Consider the following 25,985-nt stretch of genomic DNA (forward strand, 5'->3'; position numbering starts at 1 on the left):
TTTTAGAACTTGGGGGAAGGGCAGCTATAGCAGTACTTGTGAAAATGGCTTTAAGTGAAGAAAAGAAAAAAAAGGCTAAAAATTAATGAACTAGTCGTTTGTGGTAGCCAGCCTTCAAGATCCCACCTCCTGGTATTCACATTGTACCACGGCTTTTCTGTGACCAACAGAATTTGACAAAAGTGATAGTATGTCTTTTCTAAAATAAGAAGAGACACTGTTGTTTTCATCTCAGTTACTCCTTTTTTAACCTTGGATCATTTGCTCTGGGGGAAGCCAGCTGCTATGTTGTGAGCAGCCCTATGGATCCCATGTTGTGAAGACTTGAAACCTTGCCAACTACCATGTAAGTCAAGTTGAAAGTAGTTCTTCCAGGGCGGTCAGGCTTTGCTATGACTGTAGCCTAAGTTGACATCTTCATTATAGCTTCATGAGAAATTGTGAGCTGGAACCATCCATCTAAGCTGCTTTTGAATTCCAGACCCTAAAAAACAGTAAGATAATAATTGTTTTAGCTCTTAAGTTTAATTTGTTATGCAGGAATAAGATTATTAATATATCCATTTCAAGAAGACAAGACAAAGCCAAAGTAAAGGAATAGTATGTGCTTTTTTCCCTCTAATGTGAAAAAATTTTAATTTACCATGTTTATTTTTCAGTTGTTGCAGGAAGTATATAAGGAAGTTGTCATGTAATAAGGAATATGTTTAATATTGATAAATCATTATATAACATTTTGGGTTGAATGGCATAAACACAGTCTGTCTCTTGACATAATCTTAAGAATCTGGAAGTAGGATTGAGAGTAAATTAATGGCCCTTTTCTCTGCAAATCTTTCTAGTCATGATGGTGTCATAAGGAAATTATAATGTTTATTGGAGAAAATCAAAATACCAAATCTAGGAAATATTGACCAGTATCACAAAAAAGATAACCAGATATGTACTTTTTTGAAAGACCTATATAGCAATACCTATGTAGTATTTTTTGCCAAAAGAACCTAAATCTTAAAGTTGAGGTCTACTAATTCACAGGAAATACAGAAGACCGAGGAACATGTTAAATGACATAAGAATATGCAGTCAGCAAAATCCCTAATGTGAGAAATACTACACCACAAATGACGTAGTGTCTTCAACAAATAGAGAGGGAAAAAAAGGTTTAAAAAGACTTAAAAGATATATCAATCAATTGTAATTTTGGACTTTATTTGGGCCTTAATCTTACCAAATGTATTTATGAGTGAGTCAGGAAAGTGAACACTGATATTAAGGAACTACTGACTTTTTAGATGTGATAATACTGTCATATTTTAAAAAGATACCTTTTAGGCATATATATTGAAATATTTGAGGTTGAAATGATGTGATATCCCAGTTGAGGATAGGGATTGATTATACATGGATTGATCATTGTTGGAGCTGAGTCATACCATTCTACTTTTATGTGTGTTTTAAGTTTTAATAAAATGCTTTTAGAAAGAGTAGAAATCAATGGAATAATGAACATATAGAAAGAATCAACAAAATAAAAAGTTGGTTCTTTGATAAAACTAATGAAATTGAGTCAGGAAAATAAGGTTTGTGGTTATATTTGTTTTGGAAAGCTCATATACATCCACCCCTTTTAATGCCATCCTCAAGGTGCTTTTCATCTTAAAGGTAATACATTATTAAAAATTTCATTTAACTTTGCTCAAACATGAGTAAGCACAGCCATCTTTTCTTTTTTAAAACTTTTCGAGTCATGTCTTCTAATCCCAGTGAACAGTGTATTTAAGTACTTGCTTAGGAAATGCTGGCTTCTCTAATCTTACTGCTTTTTGTCATTTTCACAGTGGAACAATACCAGATGTTGTACATCTTTGAACATATCATACTATTGTCTGTCTGGAATTCCTCTCTTCTCTCTTCCCTCCTGGAGAGTATCTGCTTATGATTTATGAAAACTTTTGAGTGCTTCTGCTACTCAGTTACCTCCAACCTTGACAGTCAATATCTACCTTCTTTGTATTGTTTTAAAACTTGTGACACTGTTTTACTGCTCATGCTGTTTTGCATTTATTTGTTTATGCCTCTTGAAAATTTATTCAATTAAATTAATTGTGGTTATTTGTGGACCTACAATATTATATTAATTTAGGTGTACAACATATTGATTAGACATTTATATAAATGATCACCCTGATAAGTCTTAATACCCATTTGACACCATTGATAGTAATTACAATGTTATTGACTATATTCCCAATGCTATGCTTTACACTCCTGTGAGGATTTTAATAACTGGCTCTTGTAAGTAATGATGAAGTGAACATAAGGGGTGCATATATCTTTTTGAATTAGTGTTTTGGATTTCTTTGGATAATTGCTGAGAAGTGGAATTGCTGTCATATGGTAGTCCTATTTTTAAATTTTGGCGAACCTTCATACTGTTTTCCATAGTGACTACACTACAATCTTATGCCTGCCTTTTCTATGGAAAAAAGAGCACTTTGAGGACAAGATTATGCGTTGTTTTTTTTTTAATCAACGTATAACTGACATAAGATTGTTTTATTTGTCTTCATATCCATAGAGTTTGGCACTGTCTGTGGCATATATTTATTACTTTTTTTTTTTTGAAGTAACTAGGTGCTTTCAGAAAAACTTGACAGCTGGACTTAAAGACTAATCACCATTAATAATAGTTTCTATGGGGGGAATTTATCTTCTTTTGGTAGGGTGTTAGAAAATATATTATGAATACAGGGTGGGGCAAAAGTTGGTTTACAGTTAGTACGTGAAACAGTTTGTTTTTGTATTATTTATTATTGTATTATTTTCCATACAAACAACTGTAAACTTACTTTGTCCCACTCTGTATAACTCACTTAAATGAATTTTAAAAATCCAATTAATATGTAAGTTGACTGAAAAATATATATGTATCTAAAAGTTTATAGTTCTAATATTTTAAGGAATACTACAACCCAAATGTTATTGTGAAAAAGAAGTAAGGTGTTTCCCTTATTTTTACCTGTAACTCTTACTATTAAGACCTAGGAGAAATTGTATGGATTCCTTAATTCCGTTACCTGCTAAAGCCTCCCTGCAGGGGAATGGATGTTATGAGAAGATAAAAGCCTCCTGTGCTTTAATGTAATTTAAATAATCACATTTGTCCAATGGTCACTGTATTGGACAGCACATCTCTAAGTGCTTAGATTTCATATTATGGTAATGGGGAGTCATTGCAGGTATTTGAACAGGAGAGAAGAGATAATTAGATTTTAATTTAGCAAATCCCATCAGTAGCTATGTATAGGTGAGAGAAACTGACGCTGCAGAGAACAGTAGGAAGCTACATAACAGTTCAAATGAAAGAGCATATTTATCTTGAACAATAGCAGAAGATTGGATGAATATTTGAGTGCAAAAATCAGTAAAATAGATTTTATAATTTTATAATTGTTTATTTTATTATTGGACCATGACCAATTTAATAGCAGAGTCTGTGTCCTAATAATGGTAGCCAATGTGTTTTGAGCATTTGCTAAATGTCCTTAAATTTATTATTTATATCATATAGTGTTCTCAACCATATGAGGTAGGAAATGTTATCTTTATTTTACAGATGAAAAACATAGAATGGCACATATAGTAAATGCAAAAGGATTTGAAAGGAGAAGAATATAATTAAAGTCATGTGGCAAGCGGGATCATGAAATATTTAAATGTGTTTATGTGTAGCATGGAACATTTCTATTTTGTGGGAGCTTCCTAATTTTGGAATGCAGTAGGTTATAAAAATAATACTAATTAATACTAATTGAACATATGTGTTAGGCATTATGTTCTAAGCCTTTGACACATTTTAGGTTACTTAATTTTCACAATATCCCTGTAAAGAAAGGTACTATTGTTACCTTCATTCTTACAGAGGAAGAGAGTGGTGAGCAATCATAGGGTGACTTGTTCAAGAAAGTGACAGAGCAGGGATTTAGGGTCCACATAATTTGGCCCCAGTGCTCCTGCAGTACTTATTAAGTTTATGTGCTGCGTTAATTAATATTGTGCAAATTGGGGATAGATCATCCTCTGGTGTTTTCAATATACCAAGCTCTTTTTAACCGTGAAAGTGACTAAGCTTGAGACTCAATGTTGTTTCTGGGTGTGTGGAGATCTTTTTTATGGTCTTTGGCAGTAAAGTATGGATCCTCAAAGGCTTTATTTGGGTTGTGTGGAATGTGGATGATTTGTGTGTTAAATTGTTTATGGCCTTGAGTTTATTGATTCTGGCTAAACTCTTTTTGCCAATTGAAGTCCATTTTATTCCTGCTCATGGTTTAAAGACAGGGTAGTGCAGTGGCAAAAGTACAGTTGGATTCATATATCCTTTCATTTTAAACTCAGCACTATTGATTATTAACTGTGTGACTGCGGACAAGTTACATATCCTTAGAACTTCCCTTTTCTGACTTTTAAAATGGGGTAATGAAACCTCTGGATAGTTGTAAGAAATATGTTGATGATATATATATATATATATGTATATACATACTTTAATAGTTTGCTCTAGCACTTAGCATACAGCAGATGCTCAAAAAACTACTTTACTTCTCACTAAATGAAAATTTACTAATTTAAGTATCATTTCTTTCCGAGTTGCTTAACTTCCTAGGAGAACTCTGTACTTGCCGAGCACTTGGTAGCTCTGACCTTTAGACTTTGAACCACACACTATAGAGTTCCTAAATAAACTATGAGGAGAAATGCATTCATTTTTTATGGCATTATGAGGCTATTTTGTTTCTAGTTTTTACAAAGAGGCACTTCTCTGCTTTATTAAAAAGGAACAATGATAAGGAAAACTCAAGCTACTTCTATTTCTGGAGCCCTATCCTGAATGGATGGATGAATGAGCGAATGAATGAATGAATGACATGCTAGTTGGAAATGAAAAACAAATAATGAGATCCTTGAGAAAATTTCTCATGAGATAATTCTCTTTCTGAAACATTTCCATCTTTTCAGTGATGATGTAGATAGTGGCAATTTACAACCTCATTTTGGAACAGTATATTAATAGAAAAACAAATATGCAAAAGGTCAACAGTCTGCATATTCTGAGAACATTCCTTTAGGAACTCTGATTTGTAGTGTAATGCTTTTATTTTAGGGAAATAACTAATGACTTAAGTAACTGAGACTCCTATTATTTTGAAATTGACTCAAGAAATGTTAAGGAGGTGAAGGAAACAAATTTGAATATCATTTTTAATGATGCAGTTAAATTGAAACAGACATTTTTCTGATGAATCTTTTTTTTTACATCAGCTTTTTACCACAAATGCACATCATAAGTGTCAAATTTGATGAGTTTTGATACAGGCACTACCCTAATAAAAAAAAAATGTAATCACTACCCGAATTTAAAAATAAGAAAATTTCTATCACCAAGAAAAGTACCCTTTTGTGCCCCTTTGTAATCAGTTTTCTGAAAGACCACCAGTGACCTAATTTCTGTCACCCTTCTCGAGAACTTTGTATAAATGAAATTATACAGTGTATATACTTGAATGCCTGTCATCTTCTCTTGAACATATTTTTGAAATTTCTATTTGTTGAATCAGTAGTTCATATATTGTTAGGGAATAGCATTCCACTGTGTGAATATAGCACAATTTTTTATCAGTTAACTTGCTGATGGAATTGTGGTTTGTTTACAGCTTTTGGCTCTTAAAAATAATTCTATGAACATTTTTTAGAATACTATGAATATTTTATTTTTTTCTTACTGAATTTTTGGGGTAATGTTAAGTTAATAAAATTAGGTGTATAGTTCTATAATATATCATCTGGATATTATATTGTGTGTTCAACACTCCCAAGTTAAGCCTCCTTCCGTCATCACTTTTTCCCCCCATTCCTCCTCTGCCTCCTTCCATTTCCCTCTGGTAATCATCATACTGTTGTCTGTGTCTGTAAGAGCTTTTTTTTTTTCTTAACCCCTTCACCTTTTTCACCCAATCCATAACCCTCCTCCCCTCTGACAGCTGTCAGTCTGTTCTCTATGAATCTGTTTCTGTTTTGTTTGTTTATTTTGTTCATTAGATTCTACATATAAGTGAAATCATATGGTACTTGTCTTTCTCTGAGTGGCTTATTTCTCTTAGCCTAATGCTTTCAAGGTCCATCCTTGCTGTCGCAAAGGGTAATATTTCCTTTTTTTTTTTTTTTTCCAGTCGAATAGTATTCCATTGTGTAAATGTATCACAGCTTTTTTATCCTCTCATTTACTGATGGACACTTGGGCTGCCTCCAAATCTTGGCTATTGTAAATAATGCCACAGTGAACTTAGTGGTGTATATATTCCTTCAAATCGGAGTTTCATGTTTCTTTGGATATATTGCCAGATGTGGAATCTGGGTCATAAGGTAGTTCCATTTTTAATTTTTTGAGGTATCTCCATACTGCTTTCCACAGTGACTGCACCAGTCTGCATTCCCACTAACAATGCACTAGGACTCCCTTTTCTCCATGTCCTGGCCAGCACTTGTTGTTTATTGGTTTATTAATGATGGCCATTCTGACAGGTGTGAGGTGGTATCTCATTATGGTTTTAATTTGCATTTCTCTGATGATTAATGACATCTTTTCATATGTCTGTTGACCATCTGTATGTCCTCTTTGGAGAAGTGTATATTCAGGTCCTTTGCCCATTTTTTAATTGGATTTTTTTTTGGTGTTGATCTTAAGTTCTTTTTTTTTTTTTTGATCTTAAGTTCTTTATACATTTTGGATATTACCCCGTTATCAGATATATCATTGGTGAATATGTTCTCCCATTCAGTGGGTTGTATTTTCGCTTTGTTGATGGTTTCCTTTGCAAAAACTTTTTAATTTGATGTAGTCCCATTTGTTTATCTTCTATTTCCCTTGCTCGAGGTGATATATCAGAAAAATTGTTATGAGAAATGTCCAAGGTTTTACTGCCTATGTTTTCTTCTGGGATTTTTATGGTTTTGAGCCCTAACATTCCATGAACATTTTTGTACAAGTATTTTGTGAGTTTGTTTTCAGTTCTCTCAGGAGAAATGGATAGGCCATGTGGTAAATGTATGTTTAACTTTAAAAATGCCAAATTACTTTCCAGTTGATTACACTATTTTATATTCCCACCAGAAATGTGAATCCCAGTAGTTCTACATCTTTACCTATACTTGGTATGGTTAGTCTCTCTAATTTTAGCCATTCTAGTGGTTAATAAATGATGTTTTATTTTATTTTAATTTGCATTTCCCTGAATAATTAATGATGTTGAGCATGCTTTTGTGAACTAATTAGCCATTTGTATATCCCCCTTTTTTTATTATTTATTGATTTGAGAGAGAGGAAGTAGGGAAGAGAGAGATCAATTTGTTGTTCCACTTATTTATGCATTCATTGGTTGATTCTTGTATGTGCTCTGACCAAGAAATGAACTGGCAACCTTGGCATGACTGATCATACAGGTATCAGCGTGAACAAATTGTCAGGTAGAGATTTAAGACCCCAAGTTTTGTTAGATAACCGAGACTTTTAAAATTATTTATTTATTTATTTAAGAGAGAGGGGAAAGGGGGGAGAAACATGGATGTGAGAGAGAAACATCCATCATTTGCCTCTTATACACGTCCCAACCCGGAACTGAATCTGCATCCCAGGCATGTGCCTCAACCTGGAATCCAGCCAGTGACCTTTCACCTTGTGGGACAATGCCCACTCCACTGAGCCACACCAGTCAGGGAAACTGAGACATATTTTTTTTGTGTGTGTGAACAACTTGGTCAAGAACCAAATTGTTTGAGAACCAAGGTTTGGCTGTAGTTAAGAACATATGTCTTTCTGAGTATCACTTAGAGATTCCATATTATTTCTTCTTTAAGTTTATCAATTTATATTTGCTTAAAAGGAGTAAAAACTTTTTTTTCTTTCTTTCTGACAGATATACTTAATACTCTCATGGTTTTCTTATTTCAGAAAGATCCAGATTACCTGAAGCTATGGTTGGACAATTTTGTTTCTAGCTATGAACAATTCTTAGATGTTGACTTTGAAAAGCTGCCTACCAGGTATGTAGAAACACTTAATAATCTTACCCTTGGGTGAGTTTGTTAATTTTTGGCATGAAGACTTACTGATGACATATACAGGGATAGCAATTATGTGACACACATGATACTCCTTTATAACCCTACTTTCATGGCAGACATTGCTAATTGATCACAGCAGTCTTTTTGCTGATACTAGACTTGGCATCTGGAAGGCACTTTTCTACTTCAGTCAGCCCCTGGCAACTGGGTGTCCTGCAATTCACTTCAATTCTGACACTACCTGACATTAGTACCATAACCTACAACTTACGGGCAGAGTCCTCCATAAGACTGCCTTTACTTCAAACATTGCAAGTCTTGGGAGCCATGCACACTTCTGACCAACCAGCTATAAATACGGGGGGGTTCTCACTATTCCCTCAGGTTCAGTAATTTGCTAGAATGACTCATAGAACTCACTGAAAGCGCTATACTTGTGGTTATGGTTTTATCATAAAGGATACCTGTGGGACAGGGCCTGGAAGGGTTTTGATGCAGGGCTTCCATATTTTATTCCTATGGAGTCAGGGCATGTTGCCTTTCCCAAACATCAGTGTATTCATATAAGGAAACTGAGCTTTGGGTGTCCAGAGTCTCACTGGGTCTTATTACATCATTGACCATATGGGTGAACTCAGTCACCAGGTTCTTTCTCCTCCCAGAAAGGGGGGAAGGAGGGTCTTTCAAATGTGGTCAGCTCCTCTCAAAACTGTCTTAAGGGCCCACTGTGAGTCACTTCATTTGCATTAAATTTCTTTATTATACTACAGGCATTTGAATTGAAACTTACTTCTCTTTTCCTGGCCTTAGAGTAGGGCCTTAGAAGAACATCATAGATGAGGTGAAGTATTTATATTTTTAAAAGCTAGATTTGAAAATCAAAGGGAGGGGAGATTTAAAACATATGGCAAAGTACAAGTGAAAGCACAAATCTTTTCTTCCATTCTTCTTCCTGCCACCATTTCCCAGCCTTCACAGTTCTCAGGTCCACTTCTCAGATAATGTTGTATCTCAAGCCATCTGGACAATCTACTACTTTTAGGTCAGGTAGCAGAGGTTAGGTTGGCTGGTGAAATGAGGAGGCACTTAGCTACAATAGAAACCCCATTTAGAGAGATGTGTTGAGGGGGGAAGGGAGAAATGGGTAGTGTTTGATGGTGAGAAAATATGTGGAGAATTAAAAAGTCTTTAAGGAGAAAAGCATTTGCAATTTGAGGATGGAGATAGGCAGTAGGAGGACAGGCACAGATGAGCTGAATCTTGAGAATCAAATGGGAGGCCAGATTGTGATGTGCCAGGCATGCGTTGTTAATGGACTTTGACTTTTTTGTTATGAAAGATACGAGTCTGTTAAAGAATTTTCTGCCTAAGAGTGTCATAATCAAGTTGTTGCTTTTAAAGCTGCTTTGGTGGCATTTGGAGGTTGGATTGAAAAGGGTTGAGAATGAAGACAAGAAACCCAGTTAAGAGGTGATTGTAATAATTCTGAGGAAAAAACTCAGTAGAGCTTTGAACCAATGCATTGAACTTAAGAATGGTGTGGTTATGCTTCAAAAGCAATAGTGCTTCGTTATTTGTAAGTACAGTTTCAGAGTTCTTCATTAGATTATGAGTATTTGTACCAGGTTTATTCAGTATTAAATCTTTAACTGATATAAATAAGATTATATATCATTGATTTTTACTCATAAAAAAGTGTTCGTGTAGTTTGTGCCTGGAAGTGCTTTTTAAATAATTTACAGCTCGATTCTAAGAAGCACCAACAAACAATAGGAGTCACAAAAATGGGGAGACAGAGAAACAACCCCCCATTGAAAGGAAAGGTAAGAGTCCCCAGAAAGAGTGCTAAATGAAATAGAGGGGAGCCAACTATCAGATATGGAATTGAAAGCATGGATTATGGAGAAGCTCAATGAGCTCAGCGGAAACTACAAAGAACTCCAGAAAAACTACAGTGAACTCCAGAAGAACTATAAGGAACTTACTGAGAATTATACAGCATCAAAAAGGACATGGAAGCTTATCAATAAGAGCCAGGAGGAAATGAAGAATACGATCTCTGAATTGAAGAACACAGTAGAAGGAATTAAAAACACGCTAGAGGAAGCAGAAGATCGGATCAGCGAGCTGGAGGACAATGTAGACAAAAACTCACAGACAGTGCAACGAAACGAAAAAAGACTGAACAAGACTGAAGAGGCTCTAAGACAGCTGCAGGACAACATGAAACGTAATAATATCCGTATCATAGGAATTCCAGAAGGAGAAGAAGAAGAGCAAGGGATAGAAAACCTCTTTGAAAAACTAATGACAGAATACTTCCCTAACATGAGGAGAGAAAGAATCATGCAAGTCCAGGAAGCACAGAGGGTCCCAATGAAGATGAACCCCAACAGGCCCACTTCAAGACACATCATAATTAAAATGCCAACATTCAAAGACAAAGAGAGAATCCTAAAAGCAGCAAGAGAGAAACAACTAATAACATACAAGGGAGCTCCAATAAGGCTATCATCAGATTTCTCAGCAGAAACACTACAAGCCAGAAGGGAATGGCAAAAAATATTCCAAGCAATGAAAAACAAAGGCCTACAACCAAGAATACTCTACCCAGCAAGGCTCTCATTCAAAATGGAAGGTGAAATAAGGAGTTTCCAAGACAAAAGAAGGCTAAAAGAATACATCTCCACCAAACCAGCATTGCAAGAGATGCTAAAGGGTCTGCTTTAAGAAGATGAAGAAACAGAGAGAGACAGAGAGGAACACGAGTACAAAGGGGGAAAATGACAATGAATAAGTACTGAAAGAAAGAAGGAACTTCTACCATTTGCAACAACATGATTGGAACTAGAGAGAATTATGCTTAGTGAAATAAGCCAGGCAACAAAAGAAAATTACCTTATGCTATCACCTGTTACAGGAAACTAATGAACAACACAAACAAATGAGCAAAATTGAACCAGAGGTATGTAAACAAGGAATAAACTAACAGTAACAAAAGGGGAGATGGGAGGGAGAGAAGTGGTAAGAAGGGGAAGGGTCTAGTCAAAGAACATGTATAAATGACCCATGGACATGGACAACTGGGTGGAGACTGAATGTGGAAGAAGGGGGCGGGGCAGGGTGCAGGGAAGCAAGAGGGGGAAAAAAGTGAGACAACTGTAATGGAAAAACAAACAAACAGAAAATTTTTTAGTGGGGGGAAAAAATATAAAGAATAGAAATGCAAGTTCAGTGACTATTAGAAGGACAAGGATTTTCCTTCACACTGTATATTTTTCTCCCTATCTGATCCCTCCAGAATTTGGCATTCTAAAGAAGTAAGTAATGACCTAACTTTCTTTGCACAAAACTAATAAGACCATTTCTTAATAGGTTTTTTTTTTTTTCTTTTTTAACTAAGACTTTGAATGGAATGTCATGCCTAAAGGAGACATGCTTGGGCTTTGGTTGTTACCAAAAAGCCCTGAGCAACTGGGACTGGCTTTCAAAGGTAATAAAAGTCCACGAGATAAAAGGGCTGGTACTTTGGATGGATGAGCGGTCCATAGCAATCTTTCCAGGGAAGGAATGAAGGTTGTTTTCCTGAAAGATGGCTAGAAGGGACCTTAAGGCACAATGGAAAACCAGGAGGACCTGGAAAAGACAGGTGTTTACAGGCAAGGCTGAATGCCAGGTATGTGGCTCAGCTTCTGTGCCTTGAAGGGGTGACTGAAGGTCACCCTAAATTGTTCCTTGCGTAAGTTCCAGCAAAGCAGAACTAAAGATCATAAGTGATCATTTGCTGCTCTTGTTGTGTTTATGCAAATGAACAGGATAAATTAAAAATGGACTTAATGCAGTCCCTTTAATGACAAGGAGGGTAATCTTAGGGAGAAAAATCACGATTCAAAGATCACAATGCCCAGTTGTAGACTATAAAGTAGTGCAACTAACCGTCTTTAAAGTTTCTTTTCATTTAAAATTTGTTTTCATTTGAAAGTTAAACTATGTCTGTGGCATTATCAAAGATGTTTAATTTACAGGCAAGAAGAATGTCAAATGCCTTGCAACTGGATGTCATTCCAATAAGACAGTCCTACAGATTAAAAAATATATATATATATATTTACATCTCACTTCAAATCACGAGCCTGAGAGGTTTTTATGGAGTTAAGATTTGGGCCTTTGAATGCTTGGGATTTTCTAAGAGGCACGTGTTATCCTTACATTATAAATGTCTCTTTTGGGGGGGGACATCGTTTCTTAAAAACATTAATGTAAACACATATTGCCACTACTATATCAAAAGTAAGTGAAAGAATGCCAGGAGCATTGCTTTATTTGATTTTTTTGGCTTATTTAAAATTGTATTTCAAAATCAGGATATTTTAATAAAGTCAAACAGTGTTAACTTCATCATCTGAGTTGAGTGTAGATGCAAAATATTATTTGCCCTACATTTCATTTGATAGTAAACTTGTTCTGTTTTTTCCCTTGCCATATTTAAGTTTAAGCTTCTTAGACCTGCTTTTATTTTCTCTCCTGACTAACTGCAGTTTCAGTGCTGAGGTTGGATTGAAAAGGGTTGAGACTGAAGGCAAGAAACTGCAGTTTCAGATGCAGGTCTTTTCTAGTGCTGATGAGAGAAATCTCAGAAATATGAGTTGCAGGAAAGACATTACTCTGTATCATAATGCTTATTCCAGTAAGGTGTTGAATTGAAAATAATCATTAAAAAAAACTAACTTGCTCTTGGGGTTCAGAGCAATGACTAAGGTAAAAATGCATAGCCCTGTCTTTGGAATGGTTATCTGTTGAAGTAAACCTTTTATGATCCTTGGTCTTCAAAGATTATTTCTGTGCTCTGGATGATCAAATTCATGCCCTTAAGTTTGCACCTGATTGGTCATCTTATTTGTTTTCCTGAAAAAAAGAAAAGAAAAGTTTCATTGAGCATCTCTATATTCCTAAAAGACTCAAATGCTTATAGAACATCTTTGCCAAACAGAAGAGGCTCACTGACACTTCCCTCTCCAATAACATGTGAAAAGGCAAAATAAACCCTGAGACATCTAAATAAATTTTAAAAAATGTATTATATATCTTTGTCAGAAAACTGAATGATAAATTTAGATTTTACTAGTAGTAAACTTTACATTTTTCAAGTGAACGCTGTGTCCAAGATGTATGAAATTAGTTTAGTCCATCTTAAAGGTAAGACTCCCAGAGATAATCATTTAAACTGACTTTATAGAATTTACAAGTTAGAGAATTCATAACACAAGGCAAAGATTGCTTTTAACAGAATTTAAAGCCTTGACATTTAAGCTGGGCTTTTTCCTGTGATAGATGGAGACAATAATTTTCAGTCTTTACTGTAGACATCCAGTAGCCAGACAGAGGAGTGAAAAGTATTTCTGAAACAAATTTGAGAAATTTCAGCAAAAAGAAGCATGGAATTTTGGACAATAAAGTTGTAGAGGTGGGAAAAATGCTGCTACATTCTTAAATCCTCATCATATTAGAAACATGGCTAAAAATTTTAATACATTGTGTTCTAACCATGCCCCAGTTTTATAATAAGATTAGAAAAAAAAATCCAGTCCCTGGCTGCTGTGGCTCAGTGGATTGAGCGTCGGCCTGCGAGCCAAGTGTTGCTGGTTTGATTCCCAGTCAGGGCACATGACTAGGTTGCACATCAGGTCCCCAGTTGGGGGTGCGAGTGAGAGACAACCATACAGTGATAAAAAAATAAATAAAATAAAATAAAAAAAAGAAAAAAAATCAAACATGTGTTTCTCTTTTAGAGGCTTTCTTTTCTGTAGTAAAATAAAAAGCATGTGCAGATAGAGAATGGGAGACCTAAAGATAAAAGGGGCTAATCCTTTAAGTAACTAGTATTGAATATTAAGAAATGTGATGTTGCCTTTCTTGTTGACTTATGTTTTGGGGAAAGTAGGGAGAAATAGTTGAGCTTAATCTTGAAAATCAGTTATATTTAAATCTTTGTGTATTATTTTGAAGTTACTCTGGTTTTTCTGATCACCTCTTTTTTAGCTTTTTCACAAGAAAAGTATATATAAAAATGAGAGTATTCTGGTACTGTTTATAAATAAGAGAGATTGAAAGATTCCACAGCTACAAGTGAAGGGATGTCCAGGCTAAAATGAAACGTGTTTTTGTAACGTGGTTGTAGAATTTCGCAATCTTGGTAATGTGTCCTGTGATTAATTTTCAGTGTAATTTAATTAAAGTCATGTTTATTTACATTGTAGTGTGGTTTAGAAAGAGGATAATAATATGTGTCATATATTTTTATGTGACTCCTAGTAATGTGCTTTAAATTTTTCTGTCCACAGTGAATGAAGTAGCCTTTACTTACTGTAAAAATAGTAATACTTCATACTAAGCTTTATTAGCAGAAAGACAATTATAAGGTATAATTGTTATTTAACAGTAGGAGTTTTTTATGGGTGCTCTTTTGCGATTTGGGCATTTTTTTCTTACTAAAGATAGGGAAATGAGTATACTGTGACTTATGAAAAGATTCTTAGGCTTTAGTGATGGTACAATATTTTGAAAATATATTACATCTTTGGAATTTTTTACATATTTCAAAGCTGAAAATGCACATTGACTTTGTGGTTATAAAGCTCTGTGAAGTAAGGCAGATGATACTATGCTTTTGTAGATTAAGGAACTTTAGAGATAAAATGAAGCGCTTCATGTTACAGAGGTGGAACTTGTATGCAGGTCTTCTGACTTAGGATCTAGGGGGGTTTTATTTTAAGAGACACACAGAGAAGCCATTCACATCAGGTGCTGGCTTTTGCCTTTAAAGAACAATATAGTCTTTTTAAAATTTTTTGAAAAATTTATTGATTTTAGAAAGAGAGAGGAAAGGGGAAAGAGAAAGAAACCTCGATTTGTTGTTCCACCCACTCATGCATTCATTAGTTGGTTCATGACCAGGGATGGAATTGACAACCTTTGTGGATCAGGACAGTGCTCTAAAGGACTGAGCTACCTGGCCAGGGCGAACAATACTGTCTTCTTACACAGAAACTAGTTGTCAAAAATATTGAAATATTACTTAAAAAAACATCTGTTGATGCTCATACTTGGGGTTCTACATTCACCTCTTTATCTCTGCTTTCCTTTTACTGGTTATCTTCTCTCTTCTGATCACATGGCTTGGATAACCTATAGGTAGGTGAATATTGTTTAGTATAGGCACTTCATTTCTATTTGCTAGTTGTTGTTATTTTTTAAGAAATGGTATACACACATACATATATTGTGTTTCTAAATAGAAAGTGAACTAATTTATATTATAAGTATTTCCTTTAAAAATAGCACAATTGAAAATATAAAAAGCCTTTCTCTTTGTCTCTTTTTTCAGTAAGCCTCCTCTAAAGTAAGGCCTACCACTCCTCTCTAAAAACCTTCTTAAGTGTCACTGGCCACCTGGTGTTGTCTTGCAGAGAAGAAGGCATAGTATCTAGAATAAAAGAGTTTCTTTACGATTTGAGCTGAAAATGCCATTCCTCTAACTGTATTTAAACACCCTGTTAATTTTGTTCCCCTTATATTGTAGGGTAGATGATGTGCCTCCAGGAATATCTCTGCTTCCTGACAATATTCTGCAGGTTCTGAGGATCCAGCTACTACACTGTGTTCAGAAAATGGCAGATGGGTTAGAGGAACAACAGCAGGCTTTATCAATTTTGCTTGTCAAATTCTTCATTATTCTTTGCAGGTATCTGGTACAAATATTTGTTTTAAGTAAATATTACCAAAATAGTAATGCATTTATTGATTGTCATTGGTACTTTTTTCATACATAGTGTTAAAGAATAAGTGCAGCTTTTGCGGTAGGCTTGTGTTTTGTTATTTTGGAAAGCCTTTTAGTTACTATACCTAGTGATAGAGAAATTCAGCTAAGATTTTTTAAAAATTGCTTTAGAGTAAAGGCAGTGGCAGTTTTCCTAACCAAGAGTTTATTACACTGCTGTTTTCTGTGTGGTGTTCACCTATAGACCTATTTTCATTTTTATTACTGTGCATTATCATTTTGGAAATTATTTTTCTAATGTTTTATTTTATAACTGTACCAAGAAAGTATAATTATGCTACACCTTCTATTCTCCATATTTATAGATAATTAGGTCTCTGATATTTAAATTTTGGTATGCCTAAGTATCCACTCTGAAACTTAATAGAAATATAGAACTTGATCCTTACAGAATTTCTGATACAAAAGAGTTCAGGCATTTTGATTTTTTCACAAATTCCAAGTTAATCTGCATATCAGAATTTAAGAACTGTTGAGTCGGGCTATCACATATCTCCTAAAATTCTATTTTTTTGTTTTTATTTTGAAAAATATTATTTATGCTATTACAGTTGTCCCAATTTTACCCCCTTTGCCCCCTCTACCCAGCCCACCCCCCACTCCCACAGTCAAATCCCATGGGTCATTCATACATGTCCTTGGATCCCTTCCCCTTCTTCCCACCATTTCCCCCCTCCCCTTACCCCTCTGGCCGTTGTCAGTCTGTTCCATATTTCCATGTCTCTGGTTCTCTTTTGCTTGTTAGATTCCTCTTATAAGTGAGATCATATGGTATTTGTCTTTCACCAACTGGCTTATTTTGCTAAGCATAATACTCTCCAGTTCCATCCATGCTGTTGCGAAAGGTAGGAGTTCCTTCTTTCTGCTTCATAGTACTCCATTTTGTAAATGCACCACAGTTTTGAACCCCTCATCTACTGATGGGCACTTAAGCTGTTTCCAAATTTTGGCTATTGTAAATAGTGCTGCTATGAACATAGGGGTGCATAAATTCTTTTGAAACTGGTGTTTGGGGATTCTTCGGGTATATCCCAGGAGTAGAATCACTGGTCAGAAGGCAGTTTCATTTTCAGTTGCTTTTTTTTTTAGTAAATTTCATACTGTTTTCCCCAGTGGCTGCACCAGTCTTCATTCCCACCAACAGCGCACTAGGGTTCCCTTTTCTCCACATCCTTGCCAGCACTCGTTGTGTGTTGATTTATTAACGCTAGCCCTTTTGGCAGGTGTGAGGTGGTATCTCATTGTGGTCTTAATTTGCATCTCTTTGGTAGCCGGTGATCCTGAGCATCCTTTCATATGTCATGGGTCCTCTGTATGTCCTCTTTGGAGATGTGTCCTTTCAGGTCCTTTGCCCATGTTTTAATTGGATTGTCTGTCTTTTTGGTGTTAAGTCATATAAATTATATATTTTGGAAATCAAACCCTTTTCCAAGGTATACAGTAATTGGCAAATATGTTTTTCCATACAGTTGGTTCCCTTTTCATCTTGCTGTTGTTTTCTTTTGCTGAGCAGAAACTTCTTAGTTTGATGTAGTCCAATTTGTTTATTCTTTCCTTTATTTCCTTTGCCCTAGGAGATATATTGGTGAAAATATTGCTGCATGGCAATTGGTCTCTTCTGTTGTTTTTGTTGTTTCCTATACCTCTGGATATCATTAGCAAATCTAATGTCATGAAGCTTTCATCCTGTTTTCTTCTAAGACTTTTATTGTTTTAGGTCTTATACTTAGTCCTTAATCCATTTGGATTTAATTTTTGTATATGGTGTAAAGTAAGCGTACAACTTCATTCTTTCCATTTGAATATCAAATTTTTCCAACACCATTTTTGTAAAGACTGTCTTTCCCCCGAATGGTCTTGTCACTCTTGTCAAAAATTCATTGAGGATTTACTTCTGGGCTTTGTATTCTGTATCATTGGTCTGCATGTCTGTCTTGTATGCCAGTACCATACTGTTTTGATTATTGTTGCTTTGTACTAAGATAAAATCAGGAAGTGTGAGTCCTCCATTTTGCTGTTTCTTTTTTTTTTTTTTTTTTTTTCAGGATTGTTTGGCTATTTGGGGTCCCTTGAGATACCATATACATTTTACGATGGGTTTTTTCTCTCTCTCCAAAGAACATCATTGGGATTTTTATTGGAATTGCGTTGGATCTGTAGATTGTTTTGGTTAATACTGACATTTTAATAGTAGTAAGTCTTCCAATGCATGATATGATATATTTTTATTTATGTTTTCTTTAATTTCCTCCAGCAATATTTTTTGGTTTTTATTGCACAAGTCCTTTACTTCTTTGGGTAATTCCTAAGTATTTTATTTCTTTTGATGGTAATGTAATTGGAACTCTTTTCATGATTTCCTTTTCAGGTTATTCCTTGTGTTTTATGAATGCAGTTGTCTTTTATGTGTTGACTTTATATTCTGCTACTTTGCTGAATTTATGTACTAGTTGGGTTTTTTTTTATATTATTTTATTTTTAATTATATTTTATTGATTATGCTATTATAGTTGTCCTAATTACATTTATGAGTTCTAATAGTTTTTTTTATGTGTGTGTGTGTAGTCTTTAGAGTTTTCTACCTATAAGCTTATATAATTTGCAAACAAATAGTTTTACTTCTTTCTTTACATTTTGGATGCTTTTTATTTATTTATTTATTTTTCCTTCAGTCCTTCTTCCCTTGCTCCTTCCCTCCCTTCTTCCCTTATTTCCTTCCTTTCTTTTTTTTTTCCTAATTGTTTTGGTTATAACTTCCCAGTACTATGTTGACTAGAAGTGGTAAAAGCGACCATCCTTGCCTTGTTCTGGAAAAGCTTTCAGTCTTTTACCATTGGGTATGATGTTTGCTGTGAAGTTTTCATATATGGCTTTTATTATATTGAGATCGTTTCCGTGGTGACCCTTTAAATTCCCTGGAATTTACTTAAGCAGAGGCAGAGGGACCTGTGACAATAGGGATAGGTACAACAACGATGGCTGCCAGCCTCTTTGCACCTCTGTGATAAGAAGCAGCAATCAATAAAAGAGCACAAACCTCCAATATTTGGAGGATAAGGTCCTTTTGCCCATGCTGGTTCTTTTAAACTGGTAGCAAGTTGTTCCAGGAAAGTTTGCTGAGCTACCTTTCTCATGGCTGGGTTGGGACTGGGTAATAACTACTCCTGTTATTAGCCTAAGTTGACCAGAATTAACCAACATTAACTGCAAGTTACTGCCCAGGTCTTCCTCTGAAAGTTGTGAGTCTTCAGTAGACTCTAGAATTCCAAATAGTTATATCAGACCAATTCTACAAGTGCAATTGTTTTCTAGGTGGAGAGACAGATTCCTGGTACTTCCTACTCCATCATCTCCCCCAGAATCCTCTGCACAGTATGAATTTTACCTCTCCCTTACTCTGTTTTCTCTAAGATGTCATGCTAATCTGACTTCTTATATTAAGAAATCTATTAGTTCAGTTTTTTCTGTTTATTTAGCATATACTGGATTTTAAGATACAAGGTATTTTTCAATGTCTCAGAACAGAAAATTAATAGTTTGTTTTCTATGCCAAGAAAAAGACTAATGTTAGATATAGGAAATGTTAGATTTTTTTGTATCTTACCTCAGTCTTTAAAAATTAATAAAAATGAGGGCCCCCCCTCCACCTGGTACCACCATTTCCTCCATCATTCCACCTCCGCGTCCTTAGTTCATGTCCATGGCTCACGCATATAACTTCTTTGACTTCTCTATTTCCTGTTTTTAACACCCCCATCTATTTTGTTCCTACTGATTTGTACTTCTTAATCCCTGCACCTTTTCCCCCTTTCTCCCCCTTGCCCCTTCCAGCTGATAAACCCTCCAAATGATCTCCATATCTGTGATTCTGTTCCTGTTCTTCTTCTTTGCTTAGTGTGTTTTTTCATTCAATTGTTGATAGTTGTGACTTTATTACCATTTTAATGTTCATAGTTTTGATCTTCCTTTCTTATATAATTACCTTTAACATTTCATATGGTAGTGACTTGGTGATGATGAACTTTTGTTTTACCTTGTCTGGGAAGCACGTTATCTGCCATTCCATTCTAAATGATAGCTTTGCTGAATAGAATAGTCTTGGTTGTAGGTCCTTGCTTTTTATTACTTTAAATACTTCTTGCCAGCCCTTTCATGTCTGTGAAGTTTCTTTTGAGAAATCAGCTGACGATCTATGGGAACTGCTTTGTAGATAACTCTGCTTTTCTCTTGCTGCTTTTAAGAGTCTCTCTATCTTTAACCTTTTGTTACAGAACCCCTGGGCTGCTCCAATTGAAAACAAACCCACGGGCTCTTTAGTTAGGGGCCCGATTGCCCGCCGCCAAAATTATAACTCTCAATACCAGAGTTTAGTGAAAAGAAAAATAATTGTTTATTTAACAGTTATATAGATTTAGTTATTTGCGGATTTCTGTTGTTATATAGACTTAGTTATTTGCGGATTTCTGTTGTTAAGTCTTATGCTCTTTAAAATACCCACAAACACATATCCTTGCCTCCCCCCCTACCAAACCAGGCTAGTTTTAGGAAAGTTAGAGAAACCGTTTTCCTACTTTCCAAACACAGTTCAGCTTTACCAGCAGCTGCCAATCACTCAGTTCTGATTGGGGAGGTCCTTTCTGTGCTGTGGTGCCCTCCAGCTCTCAATGCAGGACCGCCTGGATTCTCAGCCTCCTTGCAAACTGCCTTCTTCCTGCAAACCGCATGGATCTCCTCTCCTCAAAACCGCATGGCAAGAGCCTCTTAAAACAGCCTGGAGACCCCTTCTCCAAGCCACATGGAGAACTTAGCTTCTTTATTCCGCATGGAGAAGGCCCCTTCACCAAGCCACGTGGAGGGAGCACACGAGAGAGCGAGAGAGCGTGCAAGAGAGAGAGCTAAAATGTCCACAGCTGCTTATATATCCCTGACTGTGTCCTCTGATGCAGTGGGCATTGCAAACAGTTCTGACCATTCACAGAACCTTACATAGGCTCTGTGTGCTTTCTCCATACAAGACTCCTCCCATCTACCTGAGGCTTTGGATTCATTAAAGCCATTTTGCATAAAAAAGACACTAGCCACCAGCCTCAGGCATGTGGAAGCATTCTAAAAGCTGCTTCCTTCTCCCCATCCCCCAGTCACAAACTCTGGGGATTTTTGGACTCCCCTGTTTCTGTAATACTTTGGCATTTTAATTATGATGTGCCTTGGTGTGTTTTTTTGGGGGTTCATCTTGTTTGGGACTGTCTGTGCTTCCTGGATTTGTATGTCTACTTCCTTCACCAAATTAGGAACGTTTTCTTTCATTATTTTTTCAGATAAGTTTTCAATTTCTTGTTCTTCTTCTCTTTCTTGCACCTCTATAATTTGGATATTGGTATGTTTGGAGATGTCCCAGAGGCTCCTTAGCCTATCCTCGTTTTTTTGAATCTTTTTTTTCTTCTTACTGTTGTGATTGAATGTTTTTTTCTTATGTTTCTTATGTTCTAAAAAGATTTGATTCCCAGCTTCACCCCCTCCACTATTGGTTCCCTATAGATTTTTTTTTATTTTTTATTTCACTTAATGTAACTTTCATTTCTGCCGGGGTCTTTCTTATGCTATTAAAGTTCCCATTGAGTTCCTTGAGCATCCTTATTACCAGTGTTTTGAACTTAGCATCTGATAGGTTGTTTATCTCCATTTCATTTGGTTCTTTTTCTGGAGTTTTGTTTTGTTCTTTCATTTGGGTCATATTTCTTTGACTCCTCAATTTGGCAGCCTCCCTGTATTTGTTTCTATGTATTAGGTAGAGCTGTTTTGACTCCCTGTCTTAGTACTATGGCCTATTGTAGGAAAGTGCACCTGTAAGTTATATGGGGCGAAGCCTCAGGTAATTGCCAGGGCAAGGCCTCCCATGTCACTGCTCTGTGGCTCTGTGTGGGTGAGGGGTTGGAGAGGGGACTGTACTACTGCTTGGCCTCTGGAGTTTTGCCTGGGGAGAAGCTGTCTCCCAGCCCTCACCCTGTTGCCAGTCTCTTCAGTTTCTCTTTGTACATCACTGGTGCCCTTCCAGCTGTTGCCCTGGTGCTGAATCTCAGAGTGGGTGAGTCTCTGTCCTAAATCCCTTCAGGCACTTTAAGAGGAGTCTCCTGAGAATCCTGTTATTTCTTTTGCTGCCCCAACCCCCACTGGTTTTTACAGCCAGAAGTTATGGGGACTTATCTTCCTGGTGCTGGAACATTGGGATGGGTGGTCTGGTTTGGGACTGGGATCCTTCACTCCCGAGGTATCCCTCCTGATTTTTATTCACCTCACATGGATGTGGGACTGCTGGTTCTGCATCTCCACTCCTCTTGGCACCACTCCACAACTCTGCGCCTCTCCGCGCATGTCCGCCCCTCTTGCCGGTCTGGATGAATGTGGCTTCTTTAAATCCTTGGTTGTTGGACTTCCATACAGTTTGATTTCCTGACAATTTTGGGTGGTTTAGTTTTGTAGTCTAGTTGTAATTTTTGCTGTAGTTATGCAAGGAGGCAAGGACTCTTTACCTACGCCTCCATCTTGACTGTAGGTATTGACCCACTGCTTTAAAAAAGAAATGCACCATGCCCTCAAAGTCTAAAAACGTAATTATAATTTCAAAAAGCAAATTGAAAACTATAAAACTGCACATATGTTATAATGGCTATAATATGTACAAAATCGAAACTAAGAATCTGCAGTGGAAAAAAGAAACAAACAAACCTGAAAAGAAACAATCCAGAATGTAAATAGTTGCTAATGTTTGGCTTGTAGAATATGTGTGATATTTTTCCTCTCTTGTTTCTACTTTGTGATTTTTTCCCAGTTTTTCTATAATAAATGTTAATCAGCATGTGTTTCTTAAACGTTTCTCTGGTTATAGGAGTTAAATGGTGCTTGAAGTATGTATCACATTCTCAGTGAGAAAGCAGTTATATAACTATTGATTTTAAGCTTTAATAAATGTCTTTGTATTTCACATGCCAATGTGTTTTCAAAATCCAACCTGAATTTCACGTGAGCATACATTTTTCTCACGATTCACATGTAATAAATATACCTGTATATTTTTTCTCACAGAAATCTATCTAATGTGGAAGAAATTGGCACTTGCTCTTATATTAATCATGTCATCACTATGACAACACTTTATATTCAGCAAGTAGGTGTGAATTAATACATCTTTCTTTGCTGCTTTACTGAGAGTAACTAGGTTTTACTGTTTTTAGTAGTACATTTAGTAAAGTTAAATGTTTTCAGACATTGTAATAATTGAGAAGAGAGTTAAAATTATCATTGGTATAATATATTTTGGGCGTCTTATGCATATTATCTAAAAGTAGAGAAGCAATTATTAATATATTTTATTTTAATTAAACAATTAAAATATTTTATTAATTTAAAAAAATGACAGTTTGTTATTTTACGTAATTATTTCTTCATCAGACATCTCTTGTTGAACACATTTTTGGGGGGGGAGGGAAGAACTTTGGTTGTTCATTGGAAATCCTTCCTAGTAAATTAATAAAATTTGAGCGGTTATAGTCAGTCCATCTGATTAATTGACTGTCTTTAGATTCAAATGGAACGTAGGCTTTTATTTGAATAAAAACGATTTATTATTAGATAATGAATGAAACATATAGTCCTTTAATGATGTAGTTAAGGATGTTGTACAGTTTAATATTTTTAACCAGATATAATTTTATGATTAACTTTATTCTCAGTTAAAAAGCAAAAAAAAAGAGAAGGAATTGGCAGATCAGACATCCATCGAAGAATTTGTGATCCATGCATTGGCATTTTGTGAAAGTTTATATGATCCATATCGGAATTGGAGACACAGAATTTCAGGGTATGTCTTGTAAATCACAATTTTCATTTTAATCTGAATGTCATAATATACACAGTTCTTTAAATCAAGTCTTAGTCTCTATGAAAGCAATCGGTAAGATGTGTATAAGAGGATCCCCATCTCTTTCTCTGAGGTAGGGAACTATATTGGAGGTAATGAATTCATGATAAATGCCACTTCAAGATAATCAATTTAACCTGAACTTCTATTTGTAATGCAATTAAATGTTAACAATCAGACAGGAAAATTTCAAAGCACAGTACATGTTTTTCAAGGGAAGGTCTCTGTTTTTAAAGCATATTTTATAATTTGAAAATGATTTTTAACAGTATTTTTTCCATTTATTTTTATTTGTGGAATTTTGTCAGTTCCGGTCTAGTCAGGAAAACAGAAACCATACTATAATAGTATTTAAAAAGAGAAAACACTGGGTGGGGCAAAAGTAGGTTTACTGTTGTGAACACGTGAGAGTTTATTTTTGTATCATTTTTTTAAGATTTCATGTTTTAAAATTTATTATATATATATAGAGAGGGAAACATCGATGTGTGAGAGAGAAAGATACGTGAGAGAAACATCTATCAGTTGCATCTCGCACACCCCCAACTGGGGACTGAGCCTGCAACTGAAGCATGTACCCTGACCAGGAACCTTACTGGTGACCTTTCAATTTGCAGGCCAGCACTCAATCCACTGAGCCACACCAGCCAGGGCTATTTATTAATTATTGCATTATTGTATTTTTATTTAATAATTTATTGTATTTTTTATAATCATTTAGTCATGAAAAACTGTAAACCTACTTTTGCTCAACGCTGTATAATATAAGGAAATTGTTTAATAGGTATTAAAGAGCTTAAAAAGCACAGCAGTCACTGATGTAATACAAACACAGTGACTTTAGAAAGCAGCTACTTCCCTGGGGCTGTGGGAACAAAGGGAAGGGACAGGAGTTATCTGAAACTTGAATGTTTGGAGAGCTCCTGCAGTGCTGGGGCTTGTACCTCTGAGGAAGGAGTATTGCTTCACCAGTGTGGGTATTGCTGAGTAGTCATAAAGAGCGTAGTTCTGAGATTGCCAAAAAGAAGCTGAAAACAGGATCCAACTGCGAATGCTACAGTTCAGAACTATTGGCTGGCAAAAAATAAGGAATAAGGAATCAATTCATTTTTTGCTGTTTCAACCTTCTGGGCTCCATTTAGTACTCACTCTTGGGGAACCCAACAGTACAGTGGCTAGGAAAAGAGAAATAGAGTTTGCAGAGTGCCTGTCCCAGAATCAAAGCAGATAGAATATAGGAAGGTGGATTTGCAGGTTAGTGGCAGTAGCATAATTACCGGTACAGAGCTCACAGAGAAGTTTTAAACTCATATGTCTTTCTTAACCTGTGGCACAGAATAGGAAGATTTGTATCATCACCCACAATGAGACATCTTTTTTAGGTCTCCCAAATCTACTATATTTTCAATCTCAAGATTTTTTTGTTTTCATTTTCATTTTAACCTAACCCACTGAAAGACAATTCCCACTTTCTGTAACATTTCATTACTGAAATGTTTGGTGTTTATAGACTCTCAGTGTTTTTAGGATAGTATACCCTCACTTTGAATAGTCAGAATTAGATGATGGCGAAGAATTTATAACAGAGAACAATTATGTAGATTACATGGTAATAATTATATGTTTTATATAGTGATATTTTATTTAAATAATGCATCCTTTAGTTAAAGCAAGAAGTAAGAAATAGAGTACTCGGAACACGTACTCTAGCTATTAAATATGATAGTCCTATTGGCTTATTTATACATTTACTTTTCTTTATGTCTTGAGAGAAATTGTCTTTCTTAGAGTTCTCCATAGCATTAAAACCAGTAGGGCACTTCCGGCCAAGATGGAGGCTTAGACGGACACACTCGGTCTCCCTCTACAACTAGAGAGGAATACAACTACTTCAAAACAAAAGATAACTAGAAATTCCAGAAAATAAAACTACACGGAAGCCCAACGCACAAAGTTATAAACCAGCAGTGCCCTTTGGGCAGGTAAGAAGAGCGAAACGGGGCGGTACTGTTTGCGGTAGCACCAGGGACAGCGGCAGGGAGAGCAATCTCAGCTGCAGTCTAACCCCGGCAGCTTGCGACCCCAATGCTCGGAAAAACAACCACCACATCG

The 25,985-nt window shown here is 35.8% G+C and overlaps 1 protein-coding gene across 1 annotated transcript in view; it reads left to right on the forward strand.

Annotated features, from left to right (window-relative positions):
• The window catches only part of NBEAL1 (neurobeachin like 1), a 150,594-nt gene that overhangs the window by 11,274 nt on the left and 113,335 nt on the right, over window positions 1-25,985 (forward strand). The window contains exons 3-6 of the mRNA XM_090282704.1: window positions 8,006-8,097; window positions 15,698-15,859; window positions 23,039-23,120; window positions 23,686-23,813. Of these exons, the coding sequence (XP_090138830.1) occupies window positions 8,006-8,097; window positions 15,698-15,859; window positions 23,039-23,120; window positions 23,686-23,813 (464 nt within the window). The remainder of the gene's footprint in view (window positions 1-8,005; window positions 8,098-15,697; window positions 15,860-23,038; window positions 23,121-23,685; window positions 23,814-25,985) is intronic.

This window comes from Furipterus horrens, unplaced genomic scaffold (genome assembly GCF_987537825.1).
Source record: "Furipterus horrens unplaced genomic scaffold, mFurHor1.1.pri manual_scaffold_1, whole genome shotgun sequence".
Classification (NCBI taxonomy): Eukaryota; Metazoa; Chordata; class Mammalia; order Chiroptera; family Furipteridae; genus Furipterus; species Furipterus horrens.